Raw genomic sequence first — 21,935 nt, forward strand, 5'->3', positions numbered from 1 at the left:
ACATAAAGCCAGCTCTCTGTATGATGACCACACCAACTCTCATCGATTGTCCACCTAACCTGCACACCTTTGGACAGTTGGTTGGGCAACTAGTTGGTGATCCAAAGCAAGGCTAACAACATGTGTTCAATTCCTGTACCGGCTGAGGTTATTTATGCCCCTCGTCTGAGGTGTGATCTCAGGTTAAATCACCACCAGTCAGCTCTCCCTCTTAAAGGGGAAAACAGCCATTGGTCATCGGGAATTATGGCGACTTTACTGACTCTTAACCACCTGCTGAAATGGCCGAGCAAGTCACTCAGATCAAGGGCAATTGGGGATGCACAACAAATGCTGGACTTGCCAGTGACATCCGCATCCCATAAAAGAATAAAGAAAGAAATTTGTGACATTGTTTCTGTCAATGTGTATATAACTCAATGCTTGCATAGATTGGACCAGCATTCTTGCAATATTTAATGCCTTATTGCAGATTCTACAAATACCAATAGAAATTAATGATGTTAATTAATCTACTGTGTTTAAACTGTCCCCTCCCCTACACACACTTCTCAATGAGAGAGATTACAGTCTCTCGGTGTAATGATGGCAGTACATCACCTTATAGCTGAAACAGCGTACCATCAAATTACTCCAAATTACAAAAGTGTTAAATGTTATGTTAAAAAAAACATAAATGTACAATGTTTTGAATATGAGAAAATGAATTGAACAAATTAATGTTGACTTCAGTTGTACTGAACCACACCAGTGGTTGAAATAAGGCGGGCCACTATCTCCTTCTCTGGACTCCACAATGGCCAATAAATGCCAATGATGCTCATATGCCAAAAATGGATATGGCACCAAAGAGGCCAATATCTCCCTGTTGGGAGCTGGGAACCTCCTGGTCAATTTACCTCAAGATCACTGACAGGCACTTGTTCTGGGCCATAGAGATTACCCAACAGTGCAGCCTCTGACAAAATGGTGCCTCAGACAGGAGTCTGTCAATTTAATTCAAAGGAATATTGAGAATTTATTTATGAAAATACCATTTGGCTAATTTAATCCTACCCCTGCAAGCACTTCCTGTCTACAAAAGCTAACTTCCTGTTGTCAATTTTCTACCTTATGAACCCCTATGTCCATATTTAGAATGCAAGGTGTCCATGTCGACTTTTAGCATTGTAATTACTCCTTCCTACCAGTGGAGATGCTGCAAGGACCATTTTTGGGAGGATTCAATTACATTGTTAAAAAATTATGAATGATGTTTCGATTGTAAATGTAGATATAGGAATGTAAAATGGAAACTAAACAATCTCCTCTGACATTGAACATGATAAGTCGGAAAATATCTCTGGCCTCTCTCTGATGTCTCATGTTGCCTGCTCTTTCTTCCTGCTTCTTTCCTCTTAACTATTCTTTTTGCTTCTGCCTTTCTGTCTTGCTTTTCATTTGTTTTCCAATGTGAGATGTTGTATCGGGGCAAGGAGCCTCTAATGCACTGGAGGTTGTGGAGAAAATGTGTTTCCTTACTCTTGTTCAATTCTGGTCGCAACACTACCAGAAGGATGTGGTGTCTTTGGAGAGGGTACAGAAGAGGTTTACCAGGATGTTGCCTGATATGGAGGGCATTAGCTATGTGGAGAGGTTGGTTAAACTCTGTTTGTTTTGACTGGAACGATGGAGGTTGAGGGGCGACCTAATAGAAGTCTACAAAATTTTGAGGGGCATGTGACAGAGTCGCTAGTCAGAGACTTTTCCTCAGGGTGGAAGTGCCAATTACTAGGGGACATAGGTGTAAGGTGCGAGGTGGAAATTGTAGAGGAGATGGGCGAGGGAAGTTTTTTTATACGGAGAGAGTGGGTGCCTGGAACTCGCTGCCAAGGAGGTGGTGGAAGCAGGTACGATTGTGACAAATAGAGGGAAATAGAGGGATATGGACTGCGGAAGTGTAGAAGGTTTTAGGTTAGACGGGCAGCATGGTCTGCGCAGGCCTGGAGGGCAGAAGGGCCTGTTCCTGTGCTGTACTTTTCTTTGTTCTTTGTTCCTGCATCCTTTCATGTACTTACATATACACACCACCTGCTCCATCCTCGTACTCTTCCCAAACCCTGCCCCAGTCCTTGTCTCCCTTCTGTGATTTCCAAAGTTCAATCTGTTGTGTTTTCCTTTTCCAAAATACACTCCAAGTAGAATAAGAAAAGGCTCCCTGTCCCTTTGTCACCATTTTGTGCTTTGTACCCTAGGAGTTGGAAAGTCACAAATGTGAGAGAGATAACATTTACCTTTTCTAACAATCAACCAAAGTTAACAAAAGAAATAAGTGCAGGAATAGGCCATTTGGCCGCTTGAGACTGCTTTGCAATTCAATAAGACCAAAGCAGATCTGATCATGGCCTGGCAGAGATCCCTTGAATCCCTTGTAGATTAAAAGTCTGTCTAGCTCAGCTTTGAATATATTCAATGACCAAGCCCCCTAGTGCTCTCTGGGGGACAGAATTCCTAAGATTAATGACCCTCTGAGAGAAGAAATTTTTCCTCATCACTATCTTAAATGGGAGAACACCTTAATCTGAAACTGTGCCCTTCAATATTCCTCCTTGAGGGAAAATATTTTCTTTGCATCTTCTCTGTCCCCTCAGAATTTGCATGTTTTAATCTGGTCACTGCTCGTAATGGTAGTCTGGCTACCATTCAATGGGGTTAGAACCTGGGGCGAAATTCTCCCCAAATGGCGCGATGTCCGCCGACTGGCGCCCAAAACGGCGCCAATCAGACGGGCATCGCGCCGCCCCAAAGGTGCGGAATGCTTTGCATCTTTGGGGGCCGAGCCCCAACATTGAGGGGCTAGGCCGACGCCAGAGGGATTTTCGCCCCGCCAGCTGGCAGAAACGGCCTTTGTTGCCCCGCCAGCTGGCGCGGAAATTACATGTCGGGGCGGCGCTTGCGCGGGAGCGTCAGCGGCCGCTGACAGTTTCCCACGCATGCGCAGTGGGGAGAGTCTCTTCCGCCTCCGCCATGGTGGAGACCGTTGCGGAGGCGGAAGGGAAAGAGTGCCCCCACGGCACAGGCCCGCCCGCGGATCAGTGGGCCCCGATCGCGGGCCAGGCCACCGTGGGGGCACCCCCCGGGGTCAGATCGCCCCGCGCCCCCCCCAGGACCCCGGAGCTCGCCCACGCCGCCTTGTCCCGCCGGTAAATAGGTACTCTAATTTACGCCGGCGGGACAGGCAATTTATCGGCGGGACTTCGGCCCATCCGGGCCGGAGAATCCAGCGGGGGGGGCCCGCCAACCGGCGCGGCCCGATTCCCGCCCCCGCCGAATATCCGGTACCGGAGACTTCGGCAACCGGCGGGGGCGGGATTCACAGCGGCAAACGGCCATTCTCTGACCCGCTGGGGTGTCGGAGAATGACGCCCCTGGTGTGTGCAACATTTCAGGGAGAGAACACGATGCCCCTTTTAGCCCAACCTCGCGTTGTGATTTAGTACACCTGGTTTAGAGGTTCGAACATAATACCCACGTGTCGCCGAAGAGTCCGTGGTAATATCCGAAATAGACGACTGACTGGTCATTGAAATACGTGCTGCTCAATCCGTTCCCGACGGCAAACCCCTAGAACAGAGAATGTAGCATCACCACAACAAGCTGGGCCCCTGCCCCCATCCACATCCTGAAGACAGTAACTCCAGGATATACCAATGCCGACATTAGTCAGCGTGTACAATGGGGAAAATCTTAACTGGAAGGATATTGGGGACCCACCCACAGCAGCAATTTGCCTAAACCAGCTGCCATCAAGGATTGGCTGTAGGATTGGGCGTTGCTCCTGCCCACCTAGACACTGAAGAACAGCAGCCTGTGCCAGTCGCTCAATGGGTATCATTTTCATCTCCGAGTCAGGTGATCCCGTACCAGCCTCTCCGAACAGGCGCCGGAATGTGGCGACTAGCGGCTTTTCGCAGTAACTTCATGGAAGCCTATTTGTGACAATGAGCGACTATTATTATTATTATTGTGTGTTTGAACCCACTTCAAAAACTGGAGGATATAAATCGAGCCTCACACGTCAGTGCAGTACTGAGAGAGTGCCTCATTGTTTTGATGAGAAATTGAACCAAATCTCGCCATCTCAGATGGAGTTAAAAGATCCCACAGCACTATATCTAAGAACAGCTGGGTAGACCTCCCCCGTGTTCTGGCCAAATTTTATCCCACCAACATCAGGAAAGCAGATTATTCCTGTTTGTGTCAGCTGGTGGTGTCCAAATTGGCAGCCACGTTTCCTACTTCACTATGATGATGACTCTTCAAAAGTACTTCATTACCTGTGAGGCTAGGGCGGCATGGTGGCGCAGTAGTCACGGCGCTGAGGACCCAGGTTCGGATCCTGGCCCCGGGTCACTGTCCGTGTGGAGCTTGTACATTCTCCCCGTGTCTGTGTGGGTCTCACCCCCTACAGCCCGAAAGATGTGCAAGGTAGGTAGATTGGCCATGTTAAATTGCCCGTTAATTGGAAAACAAGAATTGGAGACTCCAAATTTAAAAAAAAATTAAATAACCTGCGAGGCTCTTTCTGACATTGTGATAAAATTGTGACTCTTTACTCTCTCTCACCCATTATTAAACGCTTCAATCCCATGTGTGGGGCTGGGGCCAGTGTTCCAGATTACAGCCAGGACAATACACCCAAACAATAACAGGTGGAGGGTCAAACAGAGGGGCGGGAAGACGCTGATCCAGTTTCCAGAGCAGAAGGAAATGCAAATACCTTCAAGTTAATCTTGGCTGGGCCATTGGCAATTTTCAGAGTCAGACTCGGCACATAGACGCCCCCATAACTTTCACCAGTGACGTAGAAGTCATTCCGCTGGAAGCTGGGAAACTTTTTGAAGAAATCCAGCAGGGCCAAGTAGTTGTTCTCGGCAACCTTTTGAAGTGAGGAGTAGGGAGGCAAATACAAGATCAGGAGTTAGAGCTGTGCTTTCTGCTGGGTGAAAGACTCATAAAGAACCTGCCAGCTAAAGTCATTGATATTACTGGGTTCAGGGTGCTGGCTGCCCTGAAAGCTTTGAGATTGCAGTTGTTCATCTCCCAAGTCATTTGAGTGTCAGCTCGCTGGGTAGCTCCGGTACCTCAAACAGTTAGTAGGATGTGGGTTCAAGTCCCACTCAGGAGACTTCAGCACACAATCCAGGGTGGTACCCAGTGCTGGTATTACAACCGCCTGCAGTCAGATGTGTTGTCTTTCAGATGAGACACTAAGCCAAGGTCCCAAATGCCTCTTCAGCGATGTAAGAAGCCCATGGCACTATTATGAAGACAACCAGGGAAATTTTTGCTAGTGACTGTGGGATCTTGCTGTGCCCAACCCTAGCTGCCATATTTCCTATAACAATGACCACACTTTTGAAATATTCAATTGATTCTGAGGCACTTTGGGATATCCCGAGGTTGTGAAATACAAGTTTTTCTTCTTTCTTTGACTCGATAATCAAACTATTCTTGGCTACAGAACGGCGCAGGAGTTCTGAAAATTGATGAAATGAGAGAAAGCAAAAGTGTTTTTGTGAATGGAGCTGGGTCAGAGTGGAAAAGGGTCATGACTTTAGTGCCACAGGGATCACCAACCCCCAGAAAACTGCTGTAACTACCAGGGGTTTCCTAACAGGTTGAGCACAATGACCCATCATCAGAGTGGAAAAGGGTCATGACTCAGTTCCACTGGGCTCACTACTGAGGACACATTATTAGGTGGAGGCAAAAATTGAAGTATTTTTGTTTGCTGATGTCTCCAAACTGTAGGGAAGAGACAACATAAACAGGAAAGTCAATAGTTTGGGAAATTAGTAAAAAGTGTCAGATGTGAGTTAGGAATTGGAAATAAGTAGTGAAAACATAAATTAAATAACTTTGCTCCGTGATACAATACAGAGTGACATGGGGCAGTGGTGGAGATTTTATTGAAGCATTGTACGCAGTAGCAGTAAGCTGAATATTGGGAAGTGTTACACAGGAATGTGAGGAAAATCCCTAGAGTACTGAACTACTTATACTGGTGGTTGTGCTGCAAGAAAAATATTCTGGCATTACAGAGAGTGCAAGGATCTGTTAACCAGCTGAAGACATCAGAGCTGTGAGGAAAATTTGAAGAGCCTGGGATTGTTCACTGTGGTGAAGATGAGACTGAGGAGAGTTTTATCCACGATTTTTAAAAGAGTTGATAAACCGAACTCCAATAATAAATTTGCCATTGACACCAGGTCTAGAACCAGTGTGTATTTTAAAAGGAAAGATGCAGTCAACTTAGTTTAAACTACTTCACAAAGATGGTGGTTAACATGTGAAATGGAGTGACGAGGGGAAGGGAGAACTGGATAGATATTTGAGACAGTGCTGATCAGGGACAATCAGATTTAGGGAGTGCTCAGATAAACAATGTTTTTCTGTACCTTCCTGTGTCCAACATTCAGAGTTTTCCATTCATTATTGAAAGATTTTAAAGTGTATTTATTGAAGTAAAGGGATAAGAGGAGAAGGTTAGCTCTGTCACCAGACTGCAGTCACCGTGCTAGAGCCAAGAGTTCTTTGTGCCAATTATTTACCTGACGATTAAATCCTTCAAGTGTTTTTGACCTTGCGATGGCCTGGTTATCTAAACTACTTCACACTGTCACTGTTTAGTTTTGACCCTGGAACATTGGGTCCACAAACTGACACCTGGATTAGCATAGTGAAATCCTAAACCCTTTCCCAGAGGGAACCCTGAGCCAAGAGTTGGTGTTTCAGATTCCATATGGAGCAAGTGGAGTGAGGGCCCTGCAGCGTGAGAGAAGCACCTTCACTTTACAGAGATACATGTCCCAGTCAGGAAACGCACCCAGTTTAGAAACAACGAAGTCCTGTCGGGACGACAGAGCACAGAAAGTTCCCATATTAACCTGCATGGCAACTTTTTGTCACGTATCAATAGATAGATCATTGCATGAAGGGCAATGAGACATCTCAATGTCAGACACTATTGAAAAAAACAATTAAAACAAAATAAGGAGAAGATGCATCATTCTCAAAATCAGAGGCAGGAGAGCAGGAAACACTATAGAGAGAGGATGAAGAGAAGATCAGAGACTCAGTCTCTCAATGAAGAAAATGAAGCTCGTGATGTGCAAAGGTTCATCTAGAACAAGGTCCATTTCACTCAACAGTCTGGATAGGATAATTAACAGCAGCTGCTCAAACAGCTATCTTGAGTGACACACTGATTGTTGGAGGCAAGAAATAAATAGCCCTGGTTATCAAAGGATCCCTGTTTTGTCTTTTACTGGCACATTTCTACCCTCTCCGGGCCAGAAGTGGTGACCCAGCCCCCAGCAAACTTCTCTCACTCCCTGGGTGTCCTAGCAGCGGCAGCAGATTGAGCGCAATACCTCCATATCATTGGTGACGTAGTTTCTATTATCAGAATAGGAGAAGCCAACACCAGCCGGGGATTCCAGGTACAGAACATTGGCCACCCTGTTCCAGCTGTACCCGTTGATGTAGAGTGTGCGACCATCGGGATTCACCTGGAAATAAATACACTGGAGTTAGCAGGATGTGATCTATCGATCAGAGTCTGCATTAAGCAACTCCCCCAGCCCCTACTCTCGCCTCCACAACCCCTCCCAACCCCCACGACACAAAGAACCCGACACATACCAACCTTCAACAGCTCCTTGGCTATTTATCTCCTGTTCACTTGGTGCAATTTCCCTCATTTTATTGCAGGAGTTCAGAAGAATGAAGGGGGATCTCATAGAAACCTATAACATTCTAAGAGGACTAAACAGGGTAGGTGCAGGAAGGATGTTCCTGATGGTGGACGTGTCCAGATCCAGGGTTCATAGTCTAAGGGTACAGAGTAAACATTTTAGAATTGAGATGAGGAGTAATTTCTTCACCCAGAGAGAGGTGAGCCTGTGGAATTCGCTACCACAGAACGCAGTTGAGGCCAAAATGTATATTTCCAAGAAAGAGTTAGACATAGCTCTTGGGGCTAAAGGGATCAAAGGATTTGGGGGGAAAGCAGGAATAGGTTACTGAGTTGGATGATCAGCCATGATCATAATGAATGGTGGAGCAGGCTCGAAGGGCCAAAAGGCCTCCCCCTGCTCCTATTTCCTATGTTTCCAAATCAAAACTGTATTCTCAATTCTCCCAATGGCTCAGAGTATAAATGTGCAACCCTGGACAGCACTGAGCTAGACTAATCAGAAGATTACAGATTCCATTCCTAATCCATGTTCTGGGAATGGAAAGGGGAAACAAGAGTTTGGGTTTTCCGATCTTCAAACACCAACTTGGGCTGGTCGGTGAGCAATGAGTCAGGACAGAACCAGGAACCCTCGCTGTCCCATCCCACCAGCCCGGGCATGACTTAAAGTCAACACTGCTGTCTTAACTGAGATTTGCCAACAGAAAACTCAATCAGTAAGGTAAGCACTTACATGCAAAGGTCCATTTTCAGCAAGCAATCCATCTAAGGAACTGCACCCAGGTCCACCATTCAGCCACAGGACCATAGGGTCATTGGCTGGGTCGTGCTGGGATGTCACAAACCTGCAGGAGCCAAAACAATTTGGAATTAACAAGTTAGAGGAGCCCGCAAGAGCATGGAGAGGTGAGGCACAGTTTTAGAATCATTAAACAATTCCAGCACAGGGAGGAAGCCATTCAACGGTTTGTAACCATACTAACTCTCTATGAGAGCTACTCAGCTAGTTTCACTCTCCTGTCTGTTCACTGGAGCAATGCCAATCTTTTCCCTTCATAATTATATAATTTCCTTTTGTAAACCACAAATGGAGCTGCCTCCATCACCCACTCAGGTAGTGCTCTCCAGCTCTTAACCAATCATTCATTCACGTCCCTCTTTTTCTGCCAATCACTTTAAATCAATGTCTTCTGGTTTTGTGACCCTTGAACCAATGGGAGCAGTATTTCCCGATCTACTCTATAGTCACTGGATTGGAGAGTGATCCATCAAGGTCACTTCTGGCCCTGGTCTTCTGAAAGTAATTATTCTGTTTATGCTGTTGACATTTTTCAGTAAGGGCAATCTAATTGAGGTCTTTAATATGTTAAAAGGGTTTGACAGGATAGATATGGAGAATCAATTTCCTTTAGTGGATTACCCTTCAGGAGTGAAATTATAAATTAGTTCTTCAGCCAAAGGGGAGTGGAAATCTTCAGGTCTCACCCAGAAGGTTGGGGGCTTTGAGGCGCATTTGGAGCTTTCAGGATGGAGACCAATGAAGTTCTGTTTGGTAGCGGCATCAAAGGAGGTGAACTAAAGATGGGAGAGGGGTGGAGCTGAGGTACAGATCAGAACACAAGAAATGGGAACAGGTGTAGACTATCCGGCCCGTCAATCTGATCCACCATTCAATCTGATCATGGCTAATCTTGGCTTTCAACTCCATTTCTCCGCTCACTTCCCATATTCCTTGATTCCCTGAGAGACCAGAAATCTATACAGCAGCATTAAATGTATCCAGCAATGAAGCACCCGCAGCCCTCTGGGATAGAGAATTCCAATGATTCACAACCCTTTGAATGAAGAGATTGCTCCTCATCTCAGTCCGAAATGATCAGCCCCTTATTCTGAGACTATGTTCTAGATTCCCCAATCAGCAGAAATGATCTCTCAACGTCTACCCGATCAAGCCCCTTCAGAATCTTTTATCATTCAATGAGATGACTTCTCATTCTTCTATTACTCAGCCTCTCATCAGTGGACTATCCCCTCATCACAGGGACAAATTTAGTGAACCTTCACTCTTCAGTCTCTAATGTAAGTGTATCCCTCCTTAAATATGGAGACCGCAACTACACACAGTGTTCCAGATGTAAAAGGTCTGACCATTTGCTGACCATTTCAGTTTGGAATGCTAATGCAGCTCTTAGTACATTCAGAGTCTTCTCGTTCGGCTCTCCCTTGTAATTAATGAGAGCGAACCACTTGGCTTCAATGACAGGCTTCATCACAGTGATGTTAGCTTCAAACCAATCAACATTTTTCTGCTCCAGGGCAGCACGGTGGCGCAGTGGGTAGCACTGCTACCTCACGGCGCCAAGGTCCCAGGTTCGATCCCGGCTCTGGAACACTGTCCGTGTGGAGTTTGCACATTCTCCCCGTGTTTGCGTGGGTTTCACCCCCACAACCTAAAGCTGTGCAGGATAGGTGAATTGGCCATGTTAAATTTCCCCGTAATTGGAAAAAGAGAATTAAAAATTTTTTTTTTTCCGCTCTTGCTGTTGAGAGTGCGGTATTGTGGATGATGTCCCGAAGTTTGTTGGAAGGTGTTTAAAATATTAAATGCGATTGAGAAAGTAAACGTAGATGAAATGGTTCCCCCTTGTGTGCAATATAGAAAGAGAGGTCACGGATATAGGTTGAGAGGTTGTATATATAAGTGGACAGCACGGTAGCATTGTGGATAGCACAATTGCTTCACAGCTCCAGGGTCCCAGGTTTGATTCCGGCTTGGGTCACTGTCTGTGCGGAGTCTGCACATCCTCCCCGTGTGTGCGTGGGTTTCCTCCGGGTGCTCCGGTTTCCTCCCACAGTCCAAAGATGTGCAGGTTAGGTGGATTGGCCTTGATAAATTGACCTTAGTGTCCAAAATTGTCCTTAGTGTTGGGTGGGGTTGCTGGGTTATGGGGATAGGGTGGAGGTGTTGACCTTGGGTAGGGTGCTCTTTCCAAGAGCTGGTGCAGACTCGATGGGCCGAATGGTCTCCTTCTGCACTGTAAATTCTATGATATATAGAACTGAGATGAGGAGGATAAAACCCTGGTGAAATCCTGGTTCGACCATACTTGGAATATTGAGTCCGGTTCTGGTCACCTTATTATAGGAAAGATGTGGATGCTTTGGAGAGGGTGCAGCGGAGATTTACCAGGATGCTGCCTAGTCTGGAGGGCATGTCTTATTGAGAAAGCTTGAGGGAGCTAGGGCTTTTCTCACTGGAGCGAAGAAGGAAGAGAGGTGACTTGATAGAGGTGTACAAGGTGATGAGAGGCATGGATAGAGTGGATAGCCAGAGACTTTTCCCCAGAGTGGAAATGGCTGTCACGAGGGGACATAATTTTAAGGTGACTGGAGGTACAGGGGAGATGTCAAAGGTAGGTTCTTTAGACAGAGAGTGGTGCACTGCCAACAGAGTTGGGGGAGTCAGAGTCATTAGGGATATTTAAGCAACACTTGGACAGGCACATGGACAGCAGTAAATTGAAGGGGTTTAGTTAGGTTGACTTTAGATTAGGATAAATGGTTGGCACAACATCATGGGCCGAAGGGCCTGTACTCTGCTGTACTGTTCTATGTACTCGCAGAGGGTGGCAAATTTGTGAAACTCGCTGCCCCAGGTTATGGGGCTATCCATCCATGGCTAGAAGTTTGGTTCATGAGTGCCAGGGCGTGTTCACATGCCAGACACCACGGGCAAAATTCTCCGTTATCGGCGGAAACTCCGCCGATCGGCGCAAAAAACGGCGCAAATCCCACTTGCGTCACGTCATAAAAATGGGCCGATAGTCTGCGGCCCGAAATGGGCTAGCAGCGACGTAACGGGATCCGCGCTTGCGCAGTGGTTCACGTCGTGCAGCGTCATACGCGCTGCACGGCGTGACGGCTCATAAGGCCGCGCAGCTCCCCCCCACCCGACCGGAACACCCGACCGCAACACCCGACTTGATGGCTGGCCGTCGCTCAGCCCCGAGGTTCGAGTCACGCGATGTGGAGGCGCTCCTGGACGCGGTGGAGCAGAGGAGGGACGCCCTGTATCCCGGGCACGGCCGCAGAGTTGCCCCACGCCACAGCCGGCGTCTGTGGAGGGAGGTGGCAGAGGTCGTCACCGCTGTGGCCCTAACACCACGGACAGGCACCCAGTGCCACAAGAAGGTGAACGACCTCGTCAGAGCAGGCAGGGTGAGCCTCCCCCATATCCCCCATATCCCCCCTCCCCATATCCCCCATATCCCCCCTCCCCCATATCCCCCCTCCCCCATATCCCCCATATCCCCCCTCCCCCATATCCCCCCTCCCCCATATCCCCCATATCCCCCCTCCCCCATATCCCCCCTCCCCCATATCCCCCATAACCCCCTCCCCCATATCCCCCTCCCCCATATCCCCCCCTCCCCCATATCCCCCCTCCCCATATCCCCCCTCCCCCATATCCCCCCTCCCCCATATCCCCCATATCCCCCCTCCCCCATATCCCCCCTCCCCATATCCCCCCTCCCCCATATCCCCCCTCCCCATATCCCCCCTCCCCCATATCCCCCCTCCCCATATCCCCCCTCCCCCATATCCCCCATATCCCCCCTCCCCCATATCCCCCCTCCCCCATATCCCCCCCTCCCCCATATCCCCCCTCCCCCATATCCCCCCCTCCCCCATATCCCCCCTCCCCCATATCCCCCATATCCCCAAGTGAATCCAGCTCTAACCTTAACCTCTGCAATGCACGTGCAACCGATGGCGTGCATTCATATACCTGCCTAACACTGTTGCCTTTTACCCCTGCCACCACCCCCCCCCCACCACCACAGGAGAAGCGCGCACACAACAATAGGGAGCATGTGAGGACTGGAGGAGGGCCCGCTGATGAGAGGCCACTGACCGTACACGAGGAAAGGGCCCTGGAACTGGCTGGCGGACCTGAGGACCGGGAGGTTGCTGATGCAGAGGTCGGGCCCCCACGAGCAAGTGAGCCACCAACAGCCCGTCCCCATATCCCCCCTCCCCTATATCCCCCTCCCCCGTATCACCTGATCACTGCCTGATGTCTAACCATGCATGCTTCATTGTGTATCGCAGGACCAAACGTCCAGGCACCCATCCCCGCAGATGCAGACCGCCCGCAGGATGCCCCTCGGAGACCACAGGAGACGGAGAGACCCGCACCCTCCAGCATGCGACGCCCGCAGGATGCCCCTCGGAGACCACGGGAGCGGAGAGACCCGCACCCTCCAGCATGCGACGCCCGCAGGATGCCCCTCGGAGACCACAGGAGACGGAGAGACCCGCACCCTCCAGCATGTGACGCCCGCAGGATGCCCCTCGGAGACCACGGGAGACGGAGAGACCCGCACCCTCCAGCATGCGACGCCCGTAGGATGCCCCTCGCACACCACGGGAGACGGAGAGACCTGGAGCAACAGGGAGACGACACCCCCGTCACGTGCGGGAGCGACCACCCAGCGATGAGGGGGGCAGCCACAGGCCCCCGTCACATCCGAGCCAGGACACCACTACCCAGGACACCACTATCCAGGACACCCCTACCCGGGACACCACTACGCAGGACACCCCTACCCGGGACAGCACTACCCGGGACAGCACTACCCGGGACAGCACTACCCAGGACACCCTTACCCGGGAAGACGAAATACCGGACAGTGACTCAGAGTGGATGGGTGGAGACGAACCCCCACCCCAAAGTGCCATGGACTCAGAGTGGGACGAAGAGCACGACACAACGCCACTGCTGTCACCAACACCCTCCACCATCGCAGAAACACTCACCACAGTTGGGCACTTTAGTGATGAGGCGTCTGGTACACTCACTGGTGCGCACAACACAGCCGTCCCGGTACAGCAGGTGGAGGTAGGAGCAGCAGAGGGACCGGGCGGTCGGAGGGCAGCCCAGGCCAAGCGAACATCTGCCGCCCAGATGGATCCCGGGTTCCTGCAGTTACCACACCCACACATAGATCCGATGCAACCACCGACACGGAGACGAGCGAATAGGGTGACGGGTGGCTTGCGGCGGCTGCGGTCGCAGGTGGAGGAGTCCACCCGCGTCCAGGAGCTGGGAGTGGTCCCGGTCATGCGTGCGCCCCAGGCTGACACCGCACGGGTGGCGTCCACGGTGGAGGCAATGGGTGCGACGGTGTCAGACATGGGGAACGGTTTGCGAGGCCTGGGGCCTTCCGTGCAGGTGGCGTCTGTGGCCCAGGAAATGGCTGCCCTCTCACAGGAGGCCATGAGCCAGTGCCAGCGCCAGATGGCAGAGGCGCTCAACGCCATAGCCCAGTCTCAGCAGGCCATGGCCCAGTCTCAGCAGGCCATGGCCCAGTCTCAGCAGGCCATAGCCCAGTCTCTGCAGGCCATGGCCCAGTCTCTGCAGGCCATGGCCCAGTCTCAGCAGGCCATCGCTGAGGGCATCGGCGCCAGTGGCCATGTGCGAGCTGGCGTCGCACTGTCGCAGACAGGGTTCGACAACCCCCTGGGCTCCATGGCTGCAAACCTGCAGACCCCTGTCGATACCAGCACGGGCCTCCAGGACTGGCAGCGCCAGATGTCGGGGGCGCGTCGGATGGCCAGTCCGTTCGCATCCCCCACTCATGTAGAGGCCTGGGGGCCATCGGGCACCCCGAGGGAGGAGGAGGTGGTGTGGTCCGTCCCGGCTCCCTCTGTAGGGGAGGTCCCGGTACACCGCGACACCTCGGACTCCCCCCCTTCCGTCCCAGGTGCATCGGGTGGGCAACGGGCAGGACAGGCTGGCAGCTCGCCATCCCAGTCGCCCGGGCCGCAGTCTGGCCCATCTAGGCCAGGACGCCTCAGGAAACGGCCGCCAAAGGGATCCGGTGTCAGAGGGCAGGAATCACAGGAGTCCACCTCCAGTTCTGCTGTACCGTCTGGGGAACCACGTAGACGTAGTCAAAGGGCCCGTAAGGCCAAACAATTAGACACTGAGTAAGTTGGCACGGGTGCAGGGCACAGATGAGTTTTAGGGGCTAGGGCACGTGCATGAACTCCTTTGGTTATTAAAGTCAATGTTACACCTACCGAAGCTGCCTTTGTGCTCTGTCCAAAGTGTGCGGGCGTGTCATGTACGTTGAGCGCAAGTGTGTGTGTGACGGGTGGTCTTACCTCAGCCCCAGGTGAGTCTGCCCCCTTCCCCCTGGGCCGCCATCAACATCCCCCGGGCAGAGGACGGGACCGTGCGCTGCAGTGTCACAGCCGCATGCAGGGATGGTCCAGGTGGATGGTGGTACTGTGGCCATGGGTCAGACATAGTCCAACAATGTAGAGCCAGGAGCTCATCGGAGGCGGGTTGTCATCATCCTCCATGGCCTGCGATAGACACGCGTCCACCCGCAACTGGGTGAGCCCGGCCCGTTGTGCCGCCGGTGGATCGGCAATTGGGGGTGGGGGGGTGGTGTGCATGCGGGTGGGGTGTGTGGGGTTGGGGAGGGGGGTGAGGGTGCTGGGTGGGTGGATGGGTGGGGGGTGTGGGTGGTCGGCTGTTGTCATGGTGTGCGGTCTGTGGCCATACTACCCGATTCCCACGCCCATCTAGTCAGTGAAGCGGGCGTCTATCAGTCTGTCCCGTGCCCGCTGGGCCAGCCGGTAACGATGGACAGCCACCCGCCTGTGTCTACCCCGTCTGCCCTGACCATTGCCCCCATCCCCCTCATCTGGGGAGGACTGGGCCTCTTCCTGCTGCTCCTCCACTCCGCCCTCCTCTGCCTGCGGCACATCGCCCCTCTGCTGGGCTATGTTGTGCAGGACGCAGCACACCACAATGATGCGGCCGACCCTATCTGACCGATACTGGAGGGCGCCCCCAGAGAGGTCCAGGCACCTGAAACGCATCTTCAGCACGCCAAAGCACCTCTCGATCACTCCCCTTGTCGCTACATGGGCATCATTGTAGCGGTTCTCCGCCTCATTGCGTGGCCTCCGTATAGGCGTCATCAGCCACGATCGCAATGGGTAGCCCCTGTCGCCCAGCAACCAGCCCCTCAGCCGGGGATGGCGTCCCTCGTACATGCCGGGGATGGATGACCGCGACAACACGAATGAGTCGTGTACACTGCCTGGGTGATGGGCGCAGACGTGCAGGATCATCATGCGGTGGTCGCAGACCACCTGTACGTTCATTGAATAGGTCCCCTTCCTATTAGTGAACACGGCCCTGTTCTCTGCAGGTGGCCGCACGGCGACGTGCATCCCATCAATCGCGCCCTGGACCATGGGGAACCTGGCAACGGCAGAGAAGCCCACGGCCCGGGCATCTTGGCTGGCCCGGTCCACGGGGAAGCGGATGTAGCGGTGCGCCATGGCATGAAGAGCATCTGTCACTGCCCGGATGCACCGATGTCTGCGATATGCCGGACAGGTCCCCACTCGGTGCCTGGAATGACCCCGTTGCATAAAAGTTCAGGGCCACCGTAACCTTGACGGACACGGGGAGAGGGTGTCCCCCGCCAGTGCCACGCGGTGACAGGTGTGCCAGCAGGTGGCAGATGTGTGCCACGGTTTCCCGGCTCATCCGGAGTCTCCTCCTGCATTCCCGGTCCGTGAGGTCCTGGTATGACTGCCGGGGCCGGTACACACGGGGCGCCCTCGGGTGCCTCCGTTGCCGTGGGGCCACGACGTCCTCCTCCCCCTCCTCGTCCTGTCGGTCAGGTGTCCCTCCAGCCTGGGCGGCTGCCGCCTGCCCCTCTGCGACAGCCTGCGCCGCCTCTCTGGCACGCTCCTCATCATCCAGGGCAACATAGACATGAGCGGCTGCCACCACGGCGGCCAACATCGCTGGATGGTCTGAAAACATGACGGCCTGGTGGGGGGGAGGGGAACGACGACATGTCATCATTGCCAATATCCCCTCCTCCCCCCAGCCAGGTGGCATGGACCGCATGGGTCCAACCTTTGGAGGCTGGCGCCTGGCCAGGTGGACCAACTCATTTGCCCTCCCATCACCCACCCCGGCACGGACCCCCTCCCCAACCCCCAACCTCCACCCCAGCACGGACCCCCCCCCCAACCTCCATCCCGGCACGGACCCCCTCCCAACCCCCAACCTCCACCCCAGCACGGACCCCCCCCCAACCTCCACCCCGGCACGGACCCCCTCCCCAACCCCCAACCTCCACCCCAGCACGGACCACCCCCCCAACCTCCACCCCGGCACGGACCCCCTCCCCAACCTCCACCCCGGCACGGACCCCCTCCCCAACCTCCACCCCGGCACGGACCCCCCCCCAACCTCCACCCCAGCACGGACCCCCCCCCCCAACCTCCACCCCGGCACAGACCCCCTCCCCAACCTCCACCCCGGCACGGACCCCCTCCCCAACCTCCACCCCAGCACGGACCCCCCCCCCCCAACCTCCACCCCAGCACGGACCCCCCCCCCCAACCTCCACCCCGGCACGGACCCCCTCCCCAACCTCCACCCCAGCACGGACCCCCCCCCCCCCAACCTCCACCCCGGCACGGACCCCCTCCCCAACCTCCACCCCGGCACGGACCCCCCCCCAACCTCCACCCCGGCACGGACCCCCTCCCCAACCTCCACCCCGGCACGGACCCCCTCCCCAACCCCCAACCTCCACCCCAGCACGGACCCCCCCCCAACCTCCACCCCGGCACGGACCCCCTCCCTAACCTCCACCCCAGCACGGACCCCCCCCCCAACCTCCACCCCGGCACGGACCCCCTCCCCAACCTCCACCCCAGCACGGACCCCCCCCCCCAACCTCCACCCCGGCACGGACCCCCCCCCAACCCCCAACCTCCACCCCAGCACGGACCCCCCCCAACCTCCACCCCAGCACGGACCCCCCCCAACCTCCACCCCGGCACGGACCCCCTCCCCAACCTCCGCCCCAGCACGGACCCCCCCCAACCCCCAACCTCCACCCCAGCACGGACCCCCTCCCCAACCTCCACCCCAGCACGGACCCCCCCCAACCCCCAACCTCCACCCCAGCACGGACCCCCCCCCAACCTCCACCCCGGCACGGACCCCCTCCCCAACCTCCACCCCAGCACGGACCCCCCCCAACCCCCAACCTCCACCCCAGCACGGACCCCCTCCCCAACCTCCACCCCAGCACGGACCCCCCCCAACCCCCAACCTCCACCCCAGCACGGACCCCCCCCCCCAACCTCCACCCCAGCATGGACCCCCCCCAACCCCCAACCTCCACGCCAGCACGGACCCCCTCCCGGCACTCCCCCGGAGCCCAGCCTACTCTAACCACCCCCCCCGCCGCACACACACACACACAAGCCGAGACACACCTCTCCTCACGCAATCAGTCTGCGGCCACGCCATTTCCTGCCCAGAGCCAACCCCCCAGGCCGTCACTCACCTCCTCGCTGGTCGGCGTGAGCCTGGAGCACCGGGTCACGCCGATGAAAAGGAGGTTTGATTCACGTCGACGTGAACGGTCATCACGTCGACGGGACTTCGGCCCATCCGGAAGGGAGAATATCGGCAGGCCGAAAATCGGCTGCCTTGCGCAGACCCGTGACATTCTCCGCGGCAGCGGCGCCATTAACGCCCCGCCGACTTTTCTCCCTTCGGAGACTTCGGCAGGGGCGGGGGCGGGATTCACGACGGCCAACGGCCATTCTCCGACCCGGCGGGGGGGTCGGAGAATGACGCCCCACATGTCTGGGAGCCAAACCTCCTCTCTATTCCTCTGAAACATTAACCTAGTGGCTGCGAAGGGCCTAGTTTCTGTGTGACTCCATGAGGAGGCACAGTGGAGGACTTGCTACCGATGGAGGGGCTATGTACTGACAGAGAAAGATTTACACATTTGTCTCTCTTTTTCACATTGCTGCTATCCAGTGCTGGAGGCTGAAAATGTGGAGAATACAATCACAGAAAAGCAGAAAACAAACAAATTATCTGACCCACACACTAGACACATCGGGCTGAACACTCCGATTCTGTGACTACGTCTGCAGGATCTGTCTGGTCTTACGGCTACAAAGTCAGGACCGGCCCCGCACTGATCCTCCACTCAGTGGGGGGGGGGGGGCTACCAGCCACGCCGTGTAAAGCCCCTTGCTTTACCTGTGGATACGGCCGCAGAGTGGCTAGGTCCGTAGGCGCACATGCGCATGGTGGCGGCCTGGGGCAGCCGCGCTGTACAGCATGGCGCCAGCCACATGCAGACCCGTCCTGAGGCCGTCCCGACGGCGTGCGGTGTATGCCGTTTTTGAGGGGGCAGAGCAACGGAAAAACAGCACCGCCCCTGATTCGAGTGTAAAAGTGGATTCTCTGGCCGATTGCCAAACGCGATTTCAGTGTCAGCGATCGGAGAATCCAGCCCATCATGTTGAGCAGCTGGACACAGTTCTTCTATCAATTCCTTTGAATAATCTAGGTTATAAACCTCTTTGCGAAGAGAAATAGATCCTTCATATTCACTCTGGACTTCAGATCATTTTATACACCTCAATTAAATCTTCCCTCAGCCTCCTTTGTCCAGTGAAAACACCCCCAGCTGACCCAATCTTCCTCATCAACAAACTTTTCCAGCCCTGGATAGATGAGTGTGAAATCAAGACTGTCTTTTCGAGTGGACCTCGAAGATCCCATTGAAGAAGAATGGGGAGTTCTCCCCACTACCTTGGCCAATATTTCTCCCTCAATCAGTATCACAAATTCAAATTATCTGGTCAGGGTCACATTGCTGTTTGTGGGAGCTGCTGTGCATAAAATGGTTGGTCCATTTCCTACATTGCAACAGTGGCTACTCTTCAAAACAACATCATTGTCTGTAATGCACTTTGAGATGAGCAGTAATCATAAAAAATACGATATGAATGCAAGACTTTATTTTCTTTATTCTTCCCTCTGACTCTTCCTGGATGCAACCCACAATCCATCAGAATCTGTTACCCCCCCCCCCACCCTCCCCCCAACATCCATTCTTCCTGCCTTTTCCCAAACACTGGATGCCAATGGGATATTGAACAGTGGAGGGCATCACTCAGGAATTAATTGGAAAATGATCAGTAATAGCGAACGCTGCACAATCTCTCAATCACAATCTTCCCCAACTCCACCTCATCAACATATCCAGAATTTAGTTTAGCCCAGTTTTAATTTCCAACTCTACACAGACCAGGGATCTGATTTGGGATCTTCACCCACTGAGTTCAGGAGACCAGGGGACTGTCAGACACTAACTTTACCTTGTGCCCAATGCCAGGGTAGGGTATCCCCGTGCCTTAGCTCCTGTGGAGCCCCATTCACTTACCAGTAATGTAGATGTTGGCCTGTAGATGCCTGCAGGTAGCCGGACCACTGCCTGAAGTTTAGTTGGGTGTTCAGACCCGGCAAGGACAGGATTTCATCTGGGGCGTAATATCCCAGAGCGCCGCCCACACAGAGCAACAGCAAACTCCACCACATTGCTGCGAAGCAGGCGGAGAGAGGGAGACCGTAAGATTAACAACTACAACCCGGAGGATCTCACAGGAATGTGGTGGCAGACAACTCCTTATATAACTGGGGCTAGGAATTGCATGATCACATGACTGATAGTAAATTATACAATGAGGCAGGGAGTTACAATATCAGACAATAAAGAGAAATCACAAGGTATTAAACCAAATATTGGAATATCAATGCAGGTGACAATCTATCATTTGTACTGGGAAATGTGCCAATAGTCTTGGTAAAGTAATTAAATGACCTGTGTCCTTAGCCTGTCCTTTAAATACATTAATACAGTGTAGATAAGAACTCGTGCTCCTCTCAACCATTGAATATTCTCCAAACGGAGTTTGCCCAGCAACCACACAGCTAAAGAAAGACGGCTATCTATGTATAAATATGTATTTATCATATCCTCAACGTGTCTCAAAACAGTTCACATTCCTAAATGCAATTTAAAATTTGTTTTTATTGCCCATCCCTAATTGCACTTGAGAAGGTGGCGGTGAGCTGCCTTCTCGAACCACTGCAGTCTATGTGGTACATGTAAGTACACCCACTGTGCAATTAGGGAGGGAATTCCTGGATTTTGACCCAGCAAAAGAAAAGGAACATCAATATGTTTCCAAGTCAGGAAGATGAGTAGTTCAGAGGGGAACATTTATCTGCTGCCCTTGTCCTTCTAGACAGCAGCAGTCACACGTTTGGAAGTTTCTGTCTCAGGAGCCTTGTTGAGTTGCTGCAATGCAACTTGTAGGCGATACACATGGCTGCTATTTGTGTTGGTGCTGGAGGGAGTGAATGTTTAGTGTTGTGGAGGGGGTACCAATCACGTGGGCCACTTTGTCCTGGATGGTGTTAAGCTTCTTGATTGTTGGAGCTGCACTCACCCAGGCAAGTGGAGAGTATTCCTGACTTGTGCCTTGTAGATGGTGGACCGGCTCTGGGGAGTCACAGGTGAGTTATCTCCACAGAATTCCCGGCCTCTGACTTGCTCATATAGCCACAGTATTTATCTGACTGTCCCAGTGCAATTGGTAATGGTAACCCCCAGGATGTTGATAGCGGGGTATTCTTTAAACAAAAATCCCAGTTAAGGGACAATTTATCGTGGCCAATCCACCTACCCTGCACATCTTTCGGTTGTGGGGCAAGAACCACGCAGACACGAGGGAGAATGTGCAAACTCCACATGGTCAGTGACCCGGGGCCAGGATGTTGTGGGGTATTGAACAATGCAATGTAGTTGAATATTGTATATAGATGGTTGGATTCTCTCTTGTTAGTGGTGGTTATTGTCTGCCACTTGTATGAAGTGAATGTTATGCACCACTTAGGAGCCCAAACCTGAATGTTGTCCAGGTCCTTCTCCATGCAGGCAGAGGTTGGGTCATTATTTGAGGAATTGCAATTGGTACTGAACATTGTGCAATCATCAGCGAATCACCACTTCTGACCCAATGATGGAGAGAAGATCATTGATGAAGCAGCTGACGATGGTTGGGACTATGTAAAGATCCTACGGAACTCCTGCAACAAAGTCATGGACTTGAGATAATTGATCTTCAACAAATACAGTCGCCTTCCATTGTACAAGGAGAGCGAGTTTTCCCCAACTCACATTGACTTCAATTTTACAAGGACTGTTTAATGCCATATTTAGTCACATTACACCTTGTTGTCAAGGGCAGTCACTCTCACCTCACT

At 52.8% G+C, this 21,935-nt stretch overlaps 1 protein-coding gene across 1 annotated transcript in view; it reads right to left on the reverse strand.

The window, feature by feature from the left end:
• Nucleotides 1–20,261, reverse strand: part of LOC140430870 (lysosomal protective protein-like) — a 44,550-nt gene extending 24,289 nt beyond the window's left edge. The window contains exons 1-5 of the mRNA XM_072518633.1: nt 20,050–20,261; nt 8,475–8,586; nt 7,416–7,553; nt 4,760–4,918; nt 3,512–3,603 (exon numbers count right to left, since the gene is read on the reverse strand). Coding sequence (XP_072374734.1) covers nt 3,512–3,603; nt 4,760–4,918; nt 7,416–7,553; nt 8,475–8,586; nt 20,050–20,204 — 656 coding nt within the window. The 5' untranslated portion in view covers nt 20,205–20,261. The remainder of the gene's footprint in view (nt 1–3,511; nt 3,604–4,759; nt 4,919–7,415; nt 7,554–8,474; nt 8,587–20,049) is intronic.
• Nucleotides 20,262–21,935: the final 1,674 nt, after the last annotated feature.

The sequence above is a fragment of the Scyliorhinus torazame genome, chromosome 10 (genome assembly GCF_047496885.1).
Source record: "Scyliorhinus torazame isolate Kashiwa2021f chromosome 10, sScyTor2.1, whole genome shotgun sequence".
Classification (NCBI taxonomy): Eukaryota; Metazoa; Chordata; class Chondrichthyes; order Carcharhiniformes; family Scyliorhinidae; genus Scyliorhinus; species Scyliorhinus torazame.